The sequence below is a fragment of the Pseudogymnoascus destructans genome, assembly GCF_001641265.1.
Source record: "Pseudogymnoascus destructans isolate 20631-21 unplaced genomic scaffold scaffold_16, whole genome shotgun sequence".
Lineage (NCBI taxonomy): Eukaryota > Fungi > Ascomycota > Leotiomycetes > Thelebolales > Thelebolaceae > Pseudogymnoascus > Pseudogymnoascus destructans.
The window spans coordinates 12,708-32,706 of record NW_020167535.1 but is presented as its reverse complement, the minus strand read 5'-3'; the positions used below and the strand labels follow the sequence as shown (position 1 = coordinate 32,706).

At 48.8% G+C, this 19,999-nt stretch overlaps 2 protein-coding genes across 2 annotated transcripts; one reads left to right on the top strand and one right to left on the bottom strand.

Moving 5' to 3' along the window:
• Positions 1 to 12,022: 12,022 nt before the first annotated feature.
• Positions 12,023 to 13,283, top strand: VC83_05774 (uncharacterized protein; the record flags this gene model as incomplete). The annotated part of the gene is made up of 5 exons (XM_024469388.1): positions 12,023 to 12,103; positions 12,128 to 12,200; positions 12,257 to 12,288; positions 12,346 to 12,803; positions 12,856 to 13,283. 4 exons carry the CDS (start codon positions 12,023 to 12,025, stop codon positions 12,700 to 12,702), a joined length of 543 nt encoding a protein of 180 aa, XP_024322276.1. The 3' UTR covers positions 12,703 to 12,803; positions 12,856 to 13,283.
• A 243-nt stretch (positions 13,284 to 13,526) lies between these two features.
• On the bottom strand, positions 13,527 to 15,700 carry VC83_05773 (uncharacterized protein). The gene has a single exon (XM_024469387.1). It carries the CDS (start codon positions 15,313 to 15,315, stop codon positions 13,579 to 13,581), a length of 1,737 nt encoding a protein of 578 aa, XP_024322275.1. The 5' UTR covers positions 15,316 to 15,700; the 3' UTR covers positions 13,527 to 13,578.
• Between the last annotated feature and the right edge of the window lie 4,299 nt (positions 15,701 to 19,999).

Below are 19,999 nucleotides of genomic sequence, written 5' to 3'. Positions count from 1 at the left end.
TTATGGTTGTTGTACAAGGAGGGGTGGGTTACATGACGCGATTTACGCGTCAAATTGGAATTCGGTTAATAGCAGTGGTCTAGTACTGTATCATTGTCGCCTTCCATCTCGACCTGAAACGTGCGCCATCTCTCAGCCCGGGCCTCCTCCCTCTTGTCCAGGTCTACCTCTGCCTTCAGCAGCTCGACATTCTCCTCAGCTCTGAGATGCGAATGATCTCGTCCTTGACGCCATCCATGCTAGCATTAGCCTGGAGCATCACCCACGGCATTTGACTGCTTCTGTCTGCCAAGAGGATGATTGGGCGGTTATTCAGGCCGTTGACACTTGCGCCTGCATGGCAATAGTTGAATCTGCAGCCAAAGTCGATGTACGAATAAGCGAGCCGGGATATGACGATCTCAGAGAGGGGTATCAGGATAGGATTTACCGTACGGCAGACCACGTACCCCTCAACAGTGTATCGACCAGGGAAGATGTGCTCTGTGTAGGTGTAACGCTGACTTCTAAACGATAGAAGACACAGAGATTTCTTGCGTAAGGTTGACTTGACAGAGGAGGCAGGGGATTAGACACAAAGGCTTTCCAAGTAACACGTTACAGTATTGTAAAGAATACTATATTGAGTTGAGCACGAAGCTCCTATCTAAGGAAATACTATCTACTTATATAGTGGCGTCGTGCCAAAGGGATATCCGTGGATAACATGGATAACATAATATCCATGATATCCAATGTTATCCATCACCTGATATTCCGTGGATCCCTGTGGATAACATGGATAACATAATATCCAAGATATCCAATGTTATCCATCACATGACATTCTGTGGATCGCTGTGGATAACATGGATAACATAATATCCATGATATCCAATGTTATCCATCACGTGAGGTTGCAGCCGTAAGCGCTAGCCATAGCACTAGCACTTAGCCATAACAGTAGGCTTTAACATGTTCATGATGCAGGTGCTAGAGGTGTGGTTTTGATGATTGTTTATGCGCCCATACAGGGTCACACTGAACCCGACTTCCGAAATACCGCCTCTGATGGGTCGCTAGTCATCAAGCTCATCCTCCTCCTCGTCGCTACTGCCGTCGCTACCGATGCACTCCCTCATTCATTTGATAAACCTCTTGTGCGCGGTACGGTGAGAGTCTTTCTCACCTCTGCCTGTTTGAGCCGTATAGAGAGTCGATCTCGTGTGCTAGCTGCCTGTCATTCTTTGCGATGTATGCTTCCATGACCTCGAGGATCTCTTAGATGTCGGGTTTAGTTTCGATCACCTATTGTGACTGACGAAGTAATTGGCATATACAGCAGGGATGGTCATATGCTCTAAGGGGGAGGTTTACGTACCCCCTAACTAGGTAGTACAGATGGAAATCTTTAAGATTTGCACGACCTAGTAGCTAGACACTTTAGATATAAGAAAACCTAAGAGTTGATCTAACGCAAATACTACTAGCCTAGCCTAGACTAGGAGGCTAGGGAGTATATATAGAGCTATAATAGATGCTAGTATATTAAGCCTATATAACATATGCCCTATAGCAAAATGTAGGCATTATGGATGCCCTTAAAACCATTTGAATCTATAAGTATAGACTTTATTATAGATCTGCCTCTAATTATAGGGGTAGACTAAGGCAAGGGTTTAGATTCTATTCTTATAATAGTAGATTGTGATACTAAGGTGTCTAAATACATAGCATGACTCTTCTTTACATTCTAGGTAAAGGACTTTAGAATCCTAGCTAAAATCATAACAGATTAGGGGAGCATGTTTATATGCTACTTCTAGTTAGCCTTCTGTTTTCACCTTAAAGTATAGCATAACCTATCTACTACCTTCTACCCTTCGTTAGACAGCTAAACTAAGAGGTAGAACTAGAATATTAAGGCCTACCTATAGCTACACTATAATTAGCACTAGGACAATTAGGTAGACTCCTCTACTTTATAGAGCTTACCTATAATAACACGTTCTACAACTCTATCTAAATGTCACCTAACTAAGCCTAGTATAGTATTAACATTAACCTAAGTTAAGGGATTAAGGACGACCCTATATAAAGGGAGGTGCTAGTTATAAAAGACTAAGTAAAGATAATCCTTAAGCTATAACAAGAACTAGACAAACCCTAGAAAAACAAAGGAAGCTTGAGTAAAGGGCTATAACTAACTACACAATCTAATGTAGTATATAGTAGGAGAAAAAGTATATCTCTTAGCTAAGAACATTAGGACTACCTAGCTAAGCAGCAAGCTAGGGCACTACTAGCTAAGCAGGAAGCTAGGGCACTACTAGCTTAGCCTATAAAAACCTAGGGATTGCTAAGCATGAAACTTTAATAGTCTACGTAGTATTAGATGTCAAATCTAGGTAAGTATAAGAGTTGTAGTAATAGTCAATTTTTTAGTGTTTTGGTAGGCGACTCACTTATGTAGGCGACTTGTATGTAAAATATGTTACTTAATAGGTAAGCCAGCCATATAAGTGAGCAGGCCTTATGCCCCCCATTTATCAACTTTAAGGGCTGGTATTTCAATAACAAATTGATTATAACGTGGTGTATCAGCTCGTGACTTATATCAGCTCGCGATGCATATTAGCTCGTGATGCATATTAGCTTACAATGCACTTTTACCTAATTTACTACCCCATCACTTTAACATACGTTTATTATACTTAAATATGTCAGTTCAGACTTAAGAAGCTCGTACAGTTGAACCTGGATATAAGGATCCCTGGATATAAGGGTATCCTCGGTATAAGGATGGGTAGTCTGGTCCCATAGTTTTTTAGCTGTAAAATAAGGATTATTTCTGTATAAGGATGATCCTTAAATCCGTGGTCCCAAAATTATTTTTATACCAAACAATCCTTATAACTTGTGATCACCAACTCCACCATGGAGGCCTCGCAGCCAAAAAAAAAGGCACGCACTCACCAATGTTCAGCGACAATGTATTCAACGCAGATATGCCAGCCACCTGTGCACTCAGCCTGCACTTATAGCCTGGTATGCCGCTCAAGCTCAAGGTCACCAACTTAGCCAAGGCCAAATATCCTCAATTCTTTTCACGAAGTACCAATATCTCGACTCAGATACATGGAAGAAGACTGAACTTGGCACAAAGAGAAAAAGTAATGGTGAATATCCTGAACTTGAGATAGCTCTCTTCAACTGGCAACAATGCATGCAAAAGAAAAATGCGATCATTACTGGTGACATTCTAAAAACTAAGGCGCACGAACTTTGGGACCATCTGCCACAATATACTATTCATAGGAATGAACCGAAATGGTCGAATGGCTGGTTAGATGGATTCAAGAAGAGATTTAAGATTAAGGAATATGTTCGACATGGAGAAGCAGCTGCAGCGGACATCCACAATCCAACAAATATCACGCAAATGGAAGATCTCCAACAACTATGTGCAACATATGCAGATAAAGATATTTTCAACATGGATGAAACTAGGCTCTTTTGGAAGATGACGCCAACTCAAACTCTAGCCACTGAAGCTTCGAGTGGGGAAAGAAATCCAAAGATCAGATTACTCTCGCATTTACGACAAATTCGACTGGAACTGAGAAGCTAGATATATGGGTTGTGGGAAAGTCGAAGAATCCTCGATGTTTTAAAAATATTGATGTTAAGCGCATGATTCAATATCAATACTTGTTGGTGGATTACAAGGTTTGTTGAATGTTCGAATTGCTTGGCTTCCACTAAATACAACATCTCATTGGCAACCTCTCGATCAGGGAATAATTGCAAGCTTCAAACTTGGGTATCAAAAACAATGGATTAATTACATGTTGCACCAGCTCGAGGCCAATAAGAACCCTAATAAAACAGTTGTTAATATACTAAAGGCGATACAGTGGAGTCGACTTATGTGGGAAGCACTTGAAGCACCAAAAATCCAGAAGTGTTGGTGGTGATTGACTCTCATAAAAAAACCAGAAAATATGGATATGCATCATGATAATACTTCTGAGGTCGAGGAACTGGGAATGGAAATTGCGAGGCTACCAGGAGATGTCATGCCAATTGCAGATTTTCTCAACCCTATAGGCGAAGAGATAGTTGACAGAGATGAAGATATTTTCGAAGCTGTAGTAGAGAGATACACTATTACAGAGGAGGATAGGATTGCAGACAGGGACGAGGAAGGGGAAGAGGAAGAGACCCGACCATCACTTGCGGAAGCAAGCCAGGCACTGAATACCCTTCAATAATTTGCTTCCCTCGCTGAAGATGGAGGTCGGATTTCAGTAATAAAGGCATTAGAACAGATTGCAAGCATATCTCGCAAGAGAAAGTCACGAAGAGTACCCAACATTTACTAGATGGCTGGGTGTCAAAGTAGCATACATTTTTTTTTTTTTTTTACATATATTCCTCAGATTTCCATGAACCTCCACATAAGGATATCCTCGCTATAAGGATGCCACGCCCGGTCCCGAGGGCATCCTTATATCCAGGTTCAACTGTATTACTATAGCAATAGAAGCTATTCAATCCTCTAATAGAAAAATAAGTTGCTAAAAGGCTGCTAAGATCTACAATGTCCCTAAAGCAACATTACGCGCACAAATGACCGGCTAACAACCTATTAGTAGTTATTGACTAGTAGCCCATAATTTGACTAGGCTAGAAGAGGAGATGAATGTTAATTATATGTTTAATCTGGATCCTAGATGGTTTTCGCCCTAGCTAGCTGATGTAGAAGATATGGCAAATTATCTCCTTAAAACTCATAGCGCAAAACGTGTTAGGAAGTGCTAGGTACAACGATTTGTATAGCGACATCTAGAGTTAAAGACACATTTTAATCGTGTTTATAACTTTTAGAGAGCCTTGTGCAAAGATCCTAAGCTAATTAGCACATGGTTCCGACTAGTAGAAAATATACAAATAAAATATGGTGTTCTAGATTGTGATTTCTACAACGTCGATGAGACTGGCTTTATAATGGTCTAAATAACACCCGGAATGGTTGTTACATGTGCTAATCAACATGGTAGAGCCAAAGGAGTACAGGCAATTGGGAATGGGCAATAGCAATCATATGCATCAATGGCAAAGGGGGGAGCATCCCTCCATTTTTGATAGTTCAAGGTGTTAACCACCTTGCGAACTAGTACTCTGAAACTGACCTCCCTTACAATTAGGTTAACAAACCTACAAATAATATAGACAGATAATAAGACAGGTTTAGAATGGCTGAAACACTTTGATAAACATGCTGCTGCTTAAGCAAAGGGTCCATATCAAATGATAGTTCTAGATGGGCATGAGAGTCATGGATGAATCAGATTTTAAGATTATTATAAGTCTAACAACATTATAACTCTTGGATTACCTACACATTCCTCTTATATAACTCAGACACTTGATGTTGGATGTTTTAGCATCTTAAAGCAGATGTATAGTCATTAAATTAAGGGCTTTATGAAAGCCTATCTTAATCATATCACTAAAGTCAAGTTCAGTAACGCCACTGTATGCTTCCACAATTCCAGCTGGAGAATCTCCTGCTCAAACCCAGTGGGCTAGAATTGATGTCGAATAAGCTTCAAAGCTCATAGTATTCTTTCCCAGGACCGCTCGGCCAATTCCAGGATTGTTCCATAAGGAACCGTATCCAAGTGAAGACAGGGCAAATGGCACAGATGCCTGAGAATTCCAATGTGTAAGCGGTACTGTCCCATACCAAAGAGCTTCTCATTGACATCAACCGACTCAAAGCCCATGGTCAGATGGTAGTCTCCGCCGGGGGTGGGCTTAAACTCTCACGCCTCCACCTCGATAGCGCTGCGCTTGGGGTCTCGCACATCCAGTCTATTCCGTGCGTATTCTTCTAGCAAATTTTTCCCTTTGCTGTTGTATACAATAAGCTTTCCCCGCTTTGAAATGTGTCATTGATCTTGCCGTTGGTGATGGATGCTTCTGTGTCATCAATGATGATTTTTGCCTTTGGTTAGAGTGTTAGACTAGTGTTATTTAGGGCTTTATTTAACATTATATAGCTAGCTCTTCTAGTCCTATAGACTAAGTAGTACAGCAGCTAGTTAAGGGCTGTTAAATGGCAATGTATAGCGTAGTTCTTCTTATAGACGAAAATAGGAGGTTATAGCTGCTGTAAGGATGCCAAAGCCCTCAGTGATGGAAAGCATCGGAGTCGGGCAGGTTACGGTCACGTGGGGAGAGTTAGGGCAGGTTAGCCGAGTCGGACCCATTTCAGGTACTTAAGGGGATTGACCCAACGGGGTTCCTCCTCATCTTTTTTGTATCCTTCGTAGTAGACCTATAGGATAGCATCCGTTTAGCCTCCGACTTGCACTCTCATATGCTATACTGTGAGCTGGGTGCCCTGTGTCCTTACATTATACAAAAAAGATCACGCCTGCCAGGGACGGCCGTACTTAAATAATATCCCACACCGGAACGACTCAGGAGAACTACCGTTACACCATCGACTGCGACTCGGTGACGTTTCAGAGGAGAGACCTGATGACTTCAAATAGCTGTGATTCCAGAGATCTCACGGACAGCCAGTGGATCAGGGTTTGATTCTTCAGAACAAGCTGGTAAAGTCGCCGACGCGTTGGCGCCAAATAGGATACGAGATCCTTAAGAACCCCCTCATAGCACAGAGGAAATTGTGGACAAGAGCGTTGATAGCTACGAGCTACCGGAAGTTAAGCTCTTTCGTATCGGTACTGATACACACCCGAGGCAATATGTTGAAAAAGCTGACATCAAACATACCCCAAGACAACGACGGTCAACTGCCCAGAATGACTACCAGACAATACACCGCTGCAGCTACGACCGCTGTGCCATCCGAAGACATCCCGAGTCGAATGGCCCACCTCAAAGCACAGATACTGGAGGTCAAGGATCTACTAGTTATCCTTACGGCAGCCCAGACCAGAATCCCGTCCACACCGCCCGGTGGACGCCACCATACCCACAGTCGAAGCCACGGAGCAACGAACGCCTCGCACACAAAACACCCCCAAGACAGTTCAATTGCCGCCTCTTCGGAACACTCGTTCTCCATCGATTCCAGGGTCATCATGAATGCACACCGAGGACCCTCCGAATCACTATAAGAAATCAACCATCTCTGAGAAAATCCTTCCTCTCAGTGATGGGGTAGAACATACCTTCCTACAATGGAGCGCTTCGATTTGGGACCGACTCGTAGTCAATGAGGACCACTACCTTACCGACGTCTCGAGAAGAGCGTTGATATGGGGAACTACGACCAGCCTGGTGAAGACCTACCTAGAGCCCCAATACCTGGCCACTACGCATGGGTTCCGCAGTGCTGAGGAGATGATGGATCTACTAGGTTCATACTACCTCACAGGCAATGAGACGGAACAGGCCAGGAACCTCTTCAACGACCTGCAAATGGGAGAGAAAGGACATGCTATGGAAACCTTCCCAGAGTTCAAGGCTCGTTTCCAAAGTGCAGTATCACAGGACAAGTCTCCGAGTCGGAATGGTTTCGATACATGTGGAACAAGTTGACTCCCCAATTCCACAGCCGCGTCGCGATCATCAAAAACCAATGCAATGGAGACTACCAGACCATGGTACGAGAACTTACCGCCTTCGATCAGGAACGGCGCCGGAACAACGAATTGAATCTGCTACCTGCCCTCGCAAGGACGTCAACACGTACCACGGATACCGCAAAGACATCAGCGTCGAAGCCGACTCGAACCACACCCGCTCTGTTCACCCGAACCACGTTCCTCCCCAAGCCAGCCATACCGGAACGTGTGAGAACCGCAGTCCCTGCGCCCTCAGGGAACTGTTTCAAGTGTGGCAAGCCCGGCCATTTCCAGGACAAATGCCCCCTTAACGCTACTATCAAGGAAATGGACCGTAATGACCCCGACTTAGAAGAACAATGGGAAGAAGCCGTGGAACTTCAATCGGATGTGTCCCTCGAGGAAAACGATGAGGCCTAGGGCCTATGTGTGAATCGCCACACTGACCTATGTACGAAACTGATCCGAGAAGCGCACGATCAAGTGTCGTCAGCACATCCCAGTGGCAGGAAAACCTACCAATTGCTTGCTCCAAAGTATCATTGGGTCGGGATGGAAGCGGGCTGTTTACGGTATGTACGAAACTGCGTGATATGCTGGCTTTCTCACACCAATGTCACTAAGCAACAATGATTCCTACACCCACTACCCGTACCGGAATATCCTATGCAACACCTCACCATGGACTTCAAGGAGTTCCCAAGGGACAAGCATGGATACGATAGCATCTTAGTGTTTATGGACCGACTCGGTAAGAGTTTGGTGACCATACCTTGCTACAAAACCACAACTGCCTGGCAAATGGCACAATTGTTCATCGAATGGATATACCGATTCGGACACACTCCGGAGTCGATTGTAAGCAACCGCGGACCCCAATTCATATCATCCTTTTGGCAGAAGTTCTGTCGAATTATCGGCGTTAAGGTTAAGCTGTCGACTGCCTATCATAAGCAGACTGGAAGACAGACGGAAATCATGAACCGATACATCGATCAGAGACTGAGGCCTTTCGTATCCCATTATCAGGATAACTGGAGCGAACTCATCCCCATAATGGACCTGTGCAAATGACACTCCCCCACGCATCCATTGGCATGACCCCCTACCAACTCAAGTACGGAACCGATCCACGTACGAGTTGGGATTGGAACACTCCGAAAAGCACCAACCCCCAGGAGACTCTAAACTGAGAGGAAGCCAAGGCGATTGCAGACCGAATGCATACCGCATGGGTCCACGCAAAGGGAAACATGGCAAAGGCACAAGAGGAAATGTCTAAGCACGTGAATCGACGCCGAAGGGTCATCGACTGGGACGTAGGAAATATAGTGTACCTATCGACCAAAAATTTGAAAAACTCTTGTCCTAGCCGCAAGTTGGGCCACCAATGGGTCGGACCATAGATGGTGTTGGAACGGATTGGGCACGCGTTTCGATTGGAACTACCTACCGGTTCTCAAATACACGATGTGTTCTCACCAGACGTCCTCATGAAGGATCTGAACAACCCCCTACCTGGTCAGGATCCGCCTGAGCCTAGCAGCAAAGTGATAGATGGTGTAGAGGAATGGGAAGTGGAAAAGATCCTTGCAGTGTGGCTCCACCGGAAGCAACTACAATACCGGGTTAGTTGGGTCGGATACGATCCGGACCCGGAGTGGTACCCAGCGTCGAACTTCATGAACTCTCCCCACAAACTCTGAGAGTTTCACACAGAATACCCAGATTTACCAGGTCCACCTCGAGAACTACTCGGATGGGTTACGGCGGGGGAGGCGGGCGAGGAACAAAACTACGATCACGGGAAGGAAGACAAAGCGGAAGAAACAGAGCCGTTGCTATCTACGACTTTAAACTAAAATACCCTCTGAGCCAGGGCGCACTCACCACCGTAACTCTTGCGGGAGTCACCCTTCCCAAACGTCTCACCGGCGTCGCAACAAGCGGCTACCACTGAGAGAGACGAAGGGTCGAAGCGACCCCACGCGAAGAGTCAGGTCCGAGTCCCCTCTGACACAGGGCCTCCTCCCTCCTACACCCCATCCTCCTCCACCACATACTGGGCCCCAAACCCATCCCCCTCACCCTCACCACCCTTACCACCCCCCTTCTTCCTCCCCCCAGTACGGTCCGGAACCGTCGTGGCGACAGCGATGGCAGGAAGCCTGCCCACGGCAGCCACCACATCCCTCAAAAGAGCCGGCATGCTCCCGTGCTCCGTCCGAAGATGGCGCAGTGACGACCGGATTTGCTAAACCGAATCAGCACCGAAACCACACAGGATAGGGGGATACTTACGGCCAGACTCACCTCGAGGGCGGCGCGCATTGCGCAGAGCGCCTCGTAGGAGCCGCGCTCAGTGGCGGAGCGAAATTTTGGAACGCTTTGGGTGGCCACAAGGGCCACCTAGTTTGCCTCTGCGGCAGCGGCTTCGACGGAGGCAGGATCCCAGGGATCTGCTGCTTCGGCGGCAGCAAGGACACGGTATTCTTCGTTGAGGAAGCTGGGAAGCTATGCAAATTGTTAGCAAAAGCCAACAGAGACAGAACAGCACAAGGGAACTCACCGGAACGCAAGGGGAGTGCTGCGCTGTGCAGTACTCGCACTTGGAGGAGGCGGGGGACCAGACACAATCGTGGTCCTTGATACCACGAGCTTTGGCCCGAAGGTAGCGCAGGCAGAGGACACGGAACGTGCCTGACAAAGCTCCCGCGGGAGTCGGAATCGGCATTGAAAAAACAAAAAAAAGGTTGGAATTGTGCGCAGAATCCCGTCAGTCCAGCACACGTTATCACCCCCGCGCCAACGCGCTCCCATCACCTACTCGTTCTTGTGGATGGAAATATCCTATCCAATTCATTAGTGCACCGTCGGACAATCCACGAGAAGGGGTCACTTACAGTTCTCAGTGGGGTGGTCGCTGGCGTTGTTGTTGGAGACAAAAGAAGAAGCAGACGCCGCTGCGCACTCATAGTCTGGCTTACAACAATGAACTCTGAATCGGGTTAGTGCGAACACTTCTCCTTTCATACATAGGACAGTCTAACCCGAACGCTTCGCGGATGCGATTCGGAGTCCACTCGGACTGCCAGGAATGCACCCCCGAGAGAACAAAGCAAAGTCTAACCTGAACGCTGTCACGGTTCACCAAGGCATAGGGCGCCAGTTGGATATTATGAATTAAACTCAATCTAGAGAAGAAAGGAAAGAGAAGAGGAGCACTCGAGCAGTGGCTCGATCTATATACAGCTATGTTGTTGTGGAGTGAATTCTCTTTAGCGAGACCAGTTCTGAGAATTCACTCCACAACTGAAAACTTCGCTCCAACCCCGGAAAGCTCCCCACACCCCTGAACCCCCACTCGAGCTGCAAGGCGCACTTGATATCGTAACAAACGCTTCGCAGATGCGATTCGGAGTGCACTCGGACCACCACGAATGTACCCCAGAGCGAACAAAGTAAACTCTGGTTCCGCACAATAAACGGAGTCGATACGGCACAGCTCTAGCATGACATATAGGAGGGGCAGAACAGTAATGAATTCATGCCCTACAGATGTGTAGCTTATATAGATCACTTAAACATACTACTTGTACGTGTAGTATGAGGGTTACTTCTAATTAATATGGCTTATTATCAATAACGTGGTTTATCACCTCGCGACGCATATCACCATATCACCTTGCAATGCATATCACCTCGCAAGACACTTTTTACTACCCCATCACTTCAGAATACCATTAATCAACCACAACACATTAAATCAATTAAAACTACTTAGAATCTAATGAACTAGATATTTCTAAACCCTCCTAATAAGTCTACGCAACACGTTATAGTATTGTAAATAATACTATATTAAGTTGAGTACGAAGCTCCTATCTAAGGAAATACTATCTACTTATATAGTGGCATTGTGCCTTATAAATAGTTAGGATAGTTGGGATAGTTGGGCCTTTTCCAACTATCTAACTATCTACTAGTTTGACAACTATCCACCAGGTAGGTCATGCTACAGCCTAGCTGCTAGCCTTGTGACTTATGAGTCACATTACTAGAGCCTAGCCCCACTAGCCCTATAACCATGATGTCACGTTACTGTAGCCATAACACTAGGATCTCTGTCCCCTTTGCTAACATAGCAACTATAGCAAATATTAGTGTTAGTAAGCTTCCTTAGTAAATACAATCTTTAACCAAAGTTGTCTACAAAAGAGCTTTGGTTGGGTTGTGAGGCATTTGTGAAACCTAAGGGTTAGTGTCTATAGAGGGGGGTCTAGTAGGTGTTAGAGTCTATAACTTAACATCTATCTTTTATATAACTTCCTTAGGGTTAAAAGGGACTAAACTAGCTCTGTGGAATCTAGTTTAGGCATTTTAGAGAGTTATCGACTGTTGATAAGCTATCTTAAAGACCATGTACTGTGCCAATGATGCCCGAATACGGACTCGGCTTCTGGCTGTGCAAACTTCGTTATCAGACGCAGGAGGAGCTATTGGAAGTTGCAAGCGCCGTAAGCTGCCTACTGATCTCATAGTCATTGATTTCTTCCACTGGGCATTACAGTGCGACTGGAAGTTTGACCCAACCTCCTGGCCAGATCCAGGCGAGTAATTTTTGATACCGCAACGGCCTTGACAAGGTCAATTCTCACATGCAATGATAGCAGGACTGAAGTCTTTGAACATCGAGCTCATGGTATCAATATGGCCTACTGTTGACAAGAGGGCTGATAACTAACCTGAAATGCTGAAGAATGGTTACCTCATCCGCGTTGACCGCGGCATGCGGACAGTTATGGAATTTCAAGGCAATACCGTCTACTTCGATTCCACCAACCCCGGAGCGAGAAAGTATGTATGGGAGAAGGCAAAGGCGAATTACTTTGACAAGGGAATTAAAGTCTTCTGGCTTGACGAAGCGGAGCCAGAATACACCGCGTATGATTTCGATAACTACCGCTACCATGCGGGCTCGAACTTGGCAATCGGAAACATCTACCCTGTGGAATATGCTCGCACATTCTATGAGGGGCATGCGACATGTCGTGTTTATCGGTTTCCAATGACAAGGCAAGGCAAAGGCTCTTCGGGAGATCAACGCCGTCAGTAGCGGACGCTACGATGTCGACCACAACGTCGCTACCGCGCCACAACATGTGCCGTGGCTCTGCAACGACAAAGTTAAATGTCACGACACGTCTCTGCAGATGGGTGGGCAAGTCGACATTCACCGTTCATAGTTGGAACCGCTAACAATTTACAGAAGGAAGACAAAATGGGTGTCATTTCAGAAGAGAAAGCAGGGTTATACAGTGAGGGTGGGAGCAAGGACTTCCAGCCCAAGCGTAACGAAGCAGGTTGACGATATTTTCCTGTCCAGCGGCAGTATGTCGCAAAGACTCTCGAAGGGGTCATGGATAGCGCGCGCTTTCGCAAGGTGTATATATAGCGTGGCCCAATATTTAATCACTACATTCCATGCACCTGGCCCCTCCCTAACAATACCGTGCCCGAATGCAACGAGTGGGACGAAGATGGCAGTGACCGGCAAGGCTTCCGGTGACACGCATTCTAGCAGAGGGTAGAGATTTTAGCAGGGTGGTGGATCTCCGTTCATGAGCTAGAGATGGTGTTTTCCGCGCAAATACTAGACATTTTATCTGATTTTGCGCGGAAATCAGAAAAGTTAGGTTGGAATGTAGAGGTGACTTATGGCGACTATGCTAGTAGGGAGGACTAATAGCAACAGAGATAGGAACGGAGACAGTAGGGATAGGGACAGACGATAGTAACGGCAGGGACAGAGACGGACGACACGGTGACAGCAGGGATGAGCGACAACAACGGAGACGGGCGGGGACGAGCTACAGTAAATCTGCGTAATTTTGTAAGACGGGGAATATGGCAATCACATCATAGCACAGACACTCAAATAATATAAAAACTCTATTACGTTAAAGCAAAAAGGTATCTAAAACACAACACATCATAAACTCTGCTTCCCCCTCGTCTCAATGGGCAACCCCAACATTGCGACCAACGCGGCAAACATGAGACAACCACTTGCGTAAATCGGCGCCTTCGGGTTGTCAGTCGCAGCGTAGATGGCGACGATGGGCGCGCAGATTCCGGCGATGCGGTTCAGGAAACTGGCGATACCCGACCCTGTCCCGCGACTCGGCGCTGGGAACACCTCGGGCGTGTACGCATACAGCACACCGTACATGATGTTCTGGAAGAAGGACTCGATGCAGGTGAAGATGAGCTGGAAGTCGGGGTTGGTGCTGATGGTGAAGAGGAACAAGCAGACGCCTGTGAGGAGGGTCGCGATGGCCATCGTGCCCTTGCGGCCGACGTACTTGATGTTGACGGTGTAGCAGGCGATGATGGAACCGGGGACACCGCAGATCGAGATGATGGCGTAGTTGCGGTAGACAATGTCTGTAGGGTTGGGAGGGGCGTTGGGGTCGACGCTCGTGAGATACTGGGTCAGGAAGGAATTAAACAGGGGATATCCCATTCCTATCGCCGTCCAGCAGAACCACAGGATACCAGTGTTGATAGCGAGGCGCTTGTAGGCGAAGAGCGGCGCGATGCGCTTGGTGGAGAACTTCTCAGCCTGGCGCTTGACAATCTCCATGGTGGAGAGCTTCTGGTCTGGGATCTCGTCGATGCTGCCTCCTATAGCGTCGAGAACCTCCTCGCTGATCCACGTCTTGGACTTGTTCTTGTAGGCAATGCCTCTGACGACGGCGACGGCCTCGCGTTGGCGGCCACGGCTGAGCAGGAACTTTGGCGACTCAAACAGGTGGAAGAAGAAGAAGCGGCAGATGAACATGGCAAAGGTGAAGGCTCCCATGGAGAAGTTGAGATATCTCCAGCCCATGTTCATGCTCTTGGTACAGCACGCCTCGCCGGGGCCGACGCTGTTACAGGCAGGCAACAATTGGTCGCAAGAGTAGTTCGGGATGAAGCCCCAGGCGAAAAGCGATCCGATCAGCTGGCCAATGGGCCAGAAGACGCTGAGCATGGTGAGGAGGTTGCCCCTAGCAAATGGCAGGAACTCGAGGAATAGGGCGCCGTCGACGGGGAGGTTGCCGCCAACGCCAAGTCCGAGCGCAGCATAGAGACCGCAGACGGTGATCCAGTTCTGGGCGCCTCCAACCGCAAGGCCGAAGACACCGGCCATGAAGAGGGTGATGTTGAAGGCTGGTCGTCTTCCGATCGCGTCGCAGGCCACACCCCAGAAGGCGGCACCAATACACAATCCGGCGAAGAGCGCCAGCGTGGTGAAGCGGACCTGAGTGTCAGAGATGCCAAACTCGGCCGAGAGCGAGGTCAGCGTCAGGGCGACACCCTGCAGCCAGAGGTTATCAGCCAACCAGCCGAAACCGCATAGCACGAAGAGCTTCCACTGGTAGCGGCCCATGCCGATATCCTGGATGGCGCGGTTGATGACCTTTGACTTGCGGTCGTAGGCCGAGTCGGTGCCGCTGGCCGCAATCTCGGCGTCGATCTCGGCTCTCAGCTGCTCAATGGTGCTGCTGCCGCCATGGCTGCCAATGTGGCTCTCCTGGTCGCTCTCGCGGTCCGCAGGCGCGTCGCCATCAGTCTTCTTTTCCTTTTCCTTGTCGGAAGTGCGGGGACTGAGGGCTAGCGGGACATAGACTTCCAGGTAGTCCTCAATGTCATGCTTCCCAAACGGGTTCAGGAAGAACGGCATGGTGATCTGCGTGGTGAGTCGTCGGCTACGATCTGTTTATCAAAAAATGCCTTGAGCTGTCAAACTACGCTGGATTCAGATTTTTGGTGACAAATGTCAAATCAATGGCAGGTCGTTCCGAGCAATGGGATCGCCGTTTTTATATGCTATGCACAGCACAGGTTCAATATCACCGACACGAGCGACTTACCCAATGCCACTGATATGCGTATGCAACGAAGCCGAGAGTGTCGTGTGTCGTGTGTCGTGTGTCATGTGCCTAGTATGGCGAGGCGCAGGAGGTATAAGTGATAAATGAGACTCTGCTTGGTGAGTGAAAGAGCTTCGACGTCGATTATGGAAGGAAGAGGAAGAGGGAGAGAAGAGAAGGAAGTTAGGAGAAAGAAGTCCCGGAAGAAATAAAAGAGATTCACTGTTTCGCTTCGGGGTTATTTTGGTTCGCCTGCAATTGGCGCCAAGCATTCGGTGAGGGATCAGTGTGGGGGTTGTCGCGGGCAGCCAATGCGAGGCACGTAAGGATACCCACGACTCATAAACAGCACGACTCATAAACAGGGCAAATGATTGTCAGTGGATTCGACGCCGTCGCAACACGCCGGAAGGGTCCTACAGGGAAGACCAGGGAAGACTAGCAGGGAACTTGCCCCAGATGGGGAGGGCGACAACCAAGGTCAACGAATTGCCAAGGCGTGATCAGCGAACGAAGGGGGGTGGAAAAGTCTGCGGCTAGCGTTGTCACGAGATTTTAGGCCGTTGGGGATCGCTGGGATCATTGGATGCTGGGAGGGATGGTGACTGTAAGACACATGGATGGTTGAGATGATGTTAGAGTACAGTAATACTTCGGTATGCACGGCAAATGCGCGCTCTTTCTCTGTAGACTGTAGACCGTTAGCCGTGGCCTTAACTCACCGGAAACGCTTTTTTTTAAGGCTGTTTTGGGGGAGGGGCGGCGGGGCGGCGGGCGGCGATGACGTCGATGGTGTTGGGATGCGGCATGACGTACCACAACTATGGCAGTTGGAAGTAATTTAGTGGTAGGTATATCACGCCACGCGAGCGTCAACTCCACCACCCAACTGAACTTTCGTTCCTTCCAAGCAAATCAGGCAAGCCACACCCATCCACCCCACGCTCTTGCCGGGATTGGATATTGTCATTTTACTTTGTAAACTCACATTCGGGCTGTTTACGGGGGCTGTTTATGGGGGCTGTTCACAGCTGATCTGACTGATTCGACTGATCTCACTCGGCCGGCTCTTCTTGGCCTGCAGCAGCTGACCGGAAGGTGCGAAGGAATCTAATGAGTCTGCTCCTGTCCTGTCCTGTCCTGTCCTGTCCTGTCCTGTCCTGTCCTGTCCTGTCCTCGGACGACCCGGCCTTCATCATCATCTAGGGCCCGCGTTCAGCGTTCCGCGTTCAAGACGTGAAATTTCCCCCCCGAATCATCCACTCTGGACCCTTGGCATCCGTCTTTTCTCTAGTCGCTGATCGGAATTCGGCATGGAAATTACTTTCAAGTTCCTTACTTCCTTCTTTTCTCACCGCATCAACTCTTCACCCCGTCGTATTTCGCATCGACTTCCTGATCCATCACTCCTCCGCAACCGCCATCTTCTGAATGTCGACTCCCCCACGTACGTCTACGGAGTAAAGTGCAACGCTGTGACCTCGGCGGAAAGGTTGTGGCTTGCACTAAAAAGGCTCTAACATCCTCCCAGCCCTAGACATCCTAGACGCTACTGCTGAGTCCTATAGGCTAGACGTGCCTGTACCATGCGCCTAGTGGCGGCTTGGCTCTTACTTGACGGCACCACTACCTCCGTATTAGCTCTAGCACAAGGCAGGGGATGGGCCGGGGTATCATCCATGAGGCATTTTAGTGCGTTAAGTATGCAAGTTATGTAACGTGAGATTACAGGGTTTTAGCAACCTAACCGTCGGGCTTTTGACTACCTTACCGGGATTTCACGTAAATTGAATAAGGCTAGCACGACGGTAACGGGGACCGTCACCAAAATTGGCTGATATTCCCACGGTTTTTGGTGCCTGCTCCGGTGGCACCACCCGTTTCTCATGCCAACGGTGATTCCTCCCAAACGGTCGACGCCAAGCACCAGTAAATAGAAAAGAAGCCGTTGTAGAATAGTAAAATTGACTCACCGTTTTCGATCCTTCTTCGGTGGCCCGGATTGGGCTGTAATTGCCCGTAAAACCGGGATATATTGGCCACGGTGATTAATAATATCCACCAAAGTCGCCTTTGCCTCGGTGATAGCACCATTTTCGAGGCCGTAAACGGTGATGGCGCCGTCTTCAAGGTATTACCGATGCCAGAAGTCGGCGGTATACTCGGAATGAACCATCGCTGGCATGGCTAGCGGTTGAAAAAGTGAGAATCGCACCCAAAATGTAAGGACACAGGGCACCCAGCTCACAGTAATAGCATATGAGAGTGCGAGTCGGAGGCTAAACGGATGCTATCCTATAGGCCTACTATGAAGGATACAAAAAAGATGATGGGGGGAACCCCGTGAGTCGATTGTCTCAAGTACCCGAAACCCATCCGACTCGGTTCCCACTCGGTTAGCCCACCCAAATGATCACACATGACCCCGCAGCTACCCAGAGTCTACTCCCTAGAATGAGAGACGAGAAGGCATCCTTACACTACCCCCCTCCTAAGAGAGTGCTTTGTCCGCAAAGCATGCCATCAGGGTCCTTTCCGTAACCTCCCTGAATGGTATCCGTAAGCTGGGCGTTCCTTGTTGGTGAAAATTTTGGCGGTACGTGCATCGGGAACTCCCCCGTTTGTACAATGTGTCGGGAAAGTGCTTTGTGTGCGGAGGTGGCTGTTCTTGAAGGGTACCGTAACACCACCTCGTGGAATGCGACACTGGAGTTGGCTTTGTTCAATCTCACTTTCCATCTTGGTGGTCCGAATGGGCACCGGGAAGTATCCGCTAAGCGTTTGAGTCGAACCTTCGTAAATGTGAAAGGGGAAGTGATCGCGCTAGCCCGATTCAGAATTTATTGTTGTAAGCCCAACATTTGAGTACTCCGCTTCGCCCACCTCTTCCTGTTTTTCCTTTACAACAACAACGCCAACAGTATCCACATCGAGACTGGTAAGTGGCCCCCTCCATTCCTATAGCTGTATACTAACTGATTGTTTTTAGAATACAACAATCCACCCGAACGAGTAGGTGACAGGAACGCACTCGGCGTGCAAGTGATAATGTGGGCTTGGCTGACGGGAGCATAGATCCCGAACAATTGACGATGCCGATCCCCACGCCTGCCGGAGCCCTCTCAGTCACTTTCCAGGTCCTGTGTCTGCGCTGCCTTCGGGCCAAAGCTCGGAGCGTCCTGGCGCACGATTGCGTCTGGTCTCCCTCGAGCTCAAAGTGCGAGTACTGCACTACGCAGCAATCCACCTGTGTCCCAGTGAGTTTCCTTGTGGCGTTCTGTTGGTTGGTTGGATTTTGGTAACCGTTTGGGTGAATAGCTACCCTGGTTCCTCGATGAGAAATACCGCGTCCTCATTGCCGCGGAAACAACCATCCCTCTCGTCGCCGCAGACTTCGCGGCCGCTGCCTCGGAGGCAAATCGGGTGGCCCTCATGGCTGCCCAAAGTGTTCCCAAGTTCTGTTCCGTCCCGGAGCGAGACTCCTACGAGGAGCTCCACGCCACGCGCGCCGCCATTGAGGCCGGTATGGGCGTGAGTATACCCGTGTCCTCTGTTGTTTCAGTGCTGACACGGTTCAGCAAATCCGGTCGTCGCTGCGCTGTCTTCGGACGGAGCAGGGGAGCGTGCCGGCTCTTTTGGGGGAAGTGGTGGCTGCCCTGGGCAGACTTCCTGCCGTCGCTGTCGCCGCGATGGTCCCAGACCGCACTGGGGGGAGGAGGAAGAGGGGTAGGAGGAGGGCACCATTGGTGCGGGTTATGGGGAGGGGGAGAATGGGGAGTAGGGTGGACGGAGGCCCTGTGTCGGAGGGGACTCCGGCCTGACTCTTCGCGTGGGGTCGCTTCGACCCTTCGTCTCTCTCAGTGGTAGCCGCTTGTTGCGACACTGGTGAGACGTTTGGGAAGGGTGGCTCCTGCAAGGGTTATGGTGGTGAGTGCGCCCTGGCTCAGAGGGTAGTTACTTTAGGGCCGTAGGTAGCAACTACTCTGTTTTTCCTGCTTTGTTGTCCCTCGCGTGATTGTAGTTTTGTTCCTCACCTGCCTCCCATACCGTAACCCATCCGAGTAGTTCTTGAGGTGGGCCTGGTAAATCAGGGTATTCCTTGTGAAACTCTCTGAGTTTATGGGGGGACTTCTTGAAGTTTGACGCTGGGTACCACTCCGGGTCCGGATCGTATCCGACCCAACTAACCCGGTATTGTAGTTGCTTCCAGCAGAGACTTACGGTGAGGATCTTTTCCACTTCCCATTCCTCTACGCCATCTATCACTTTGCTGCTAGGCTCAGGCGGATCCTGACCAGGTAGGGGGTTGTTCAGATCCTTCATGAGGACGTCTGGTGAGAACACATCGTGTATTTGAGAACCGGTAGGTAGTTCCAATCGAAACGCGTGCCCAATCCGTTCCAACACCATCTATGGTCCGACCCATTGTTGGCCCAACTTGCGGCTAGGGTGACAGTTTTTCAAATTTTTGGTCAATAGGTACACTCTATCTCC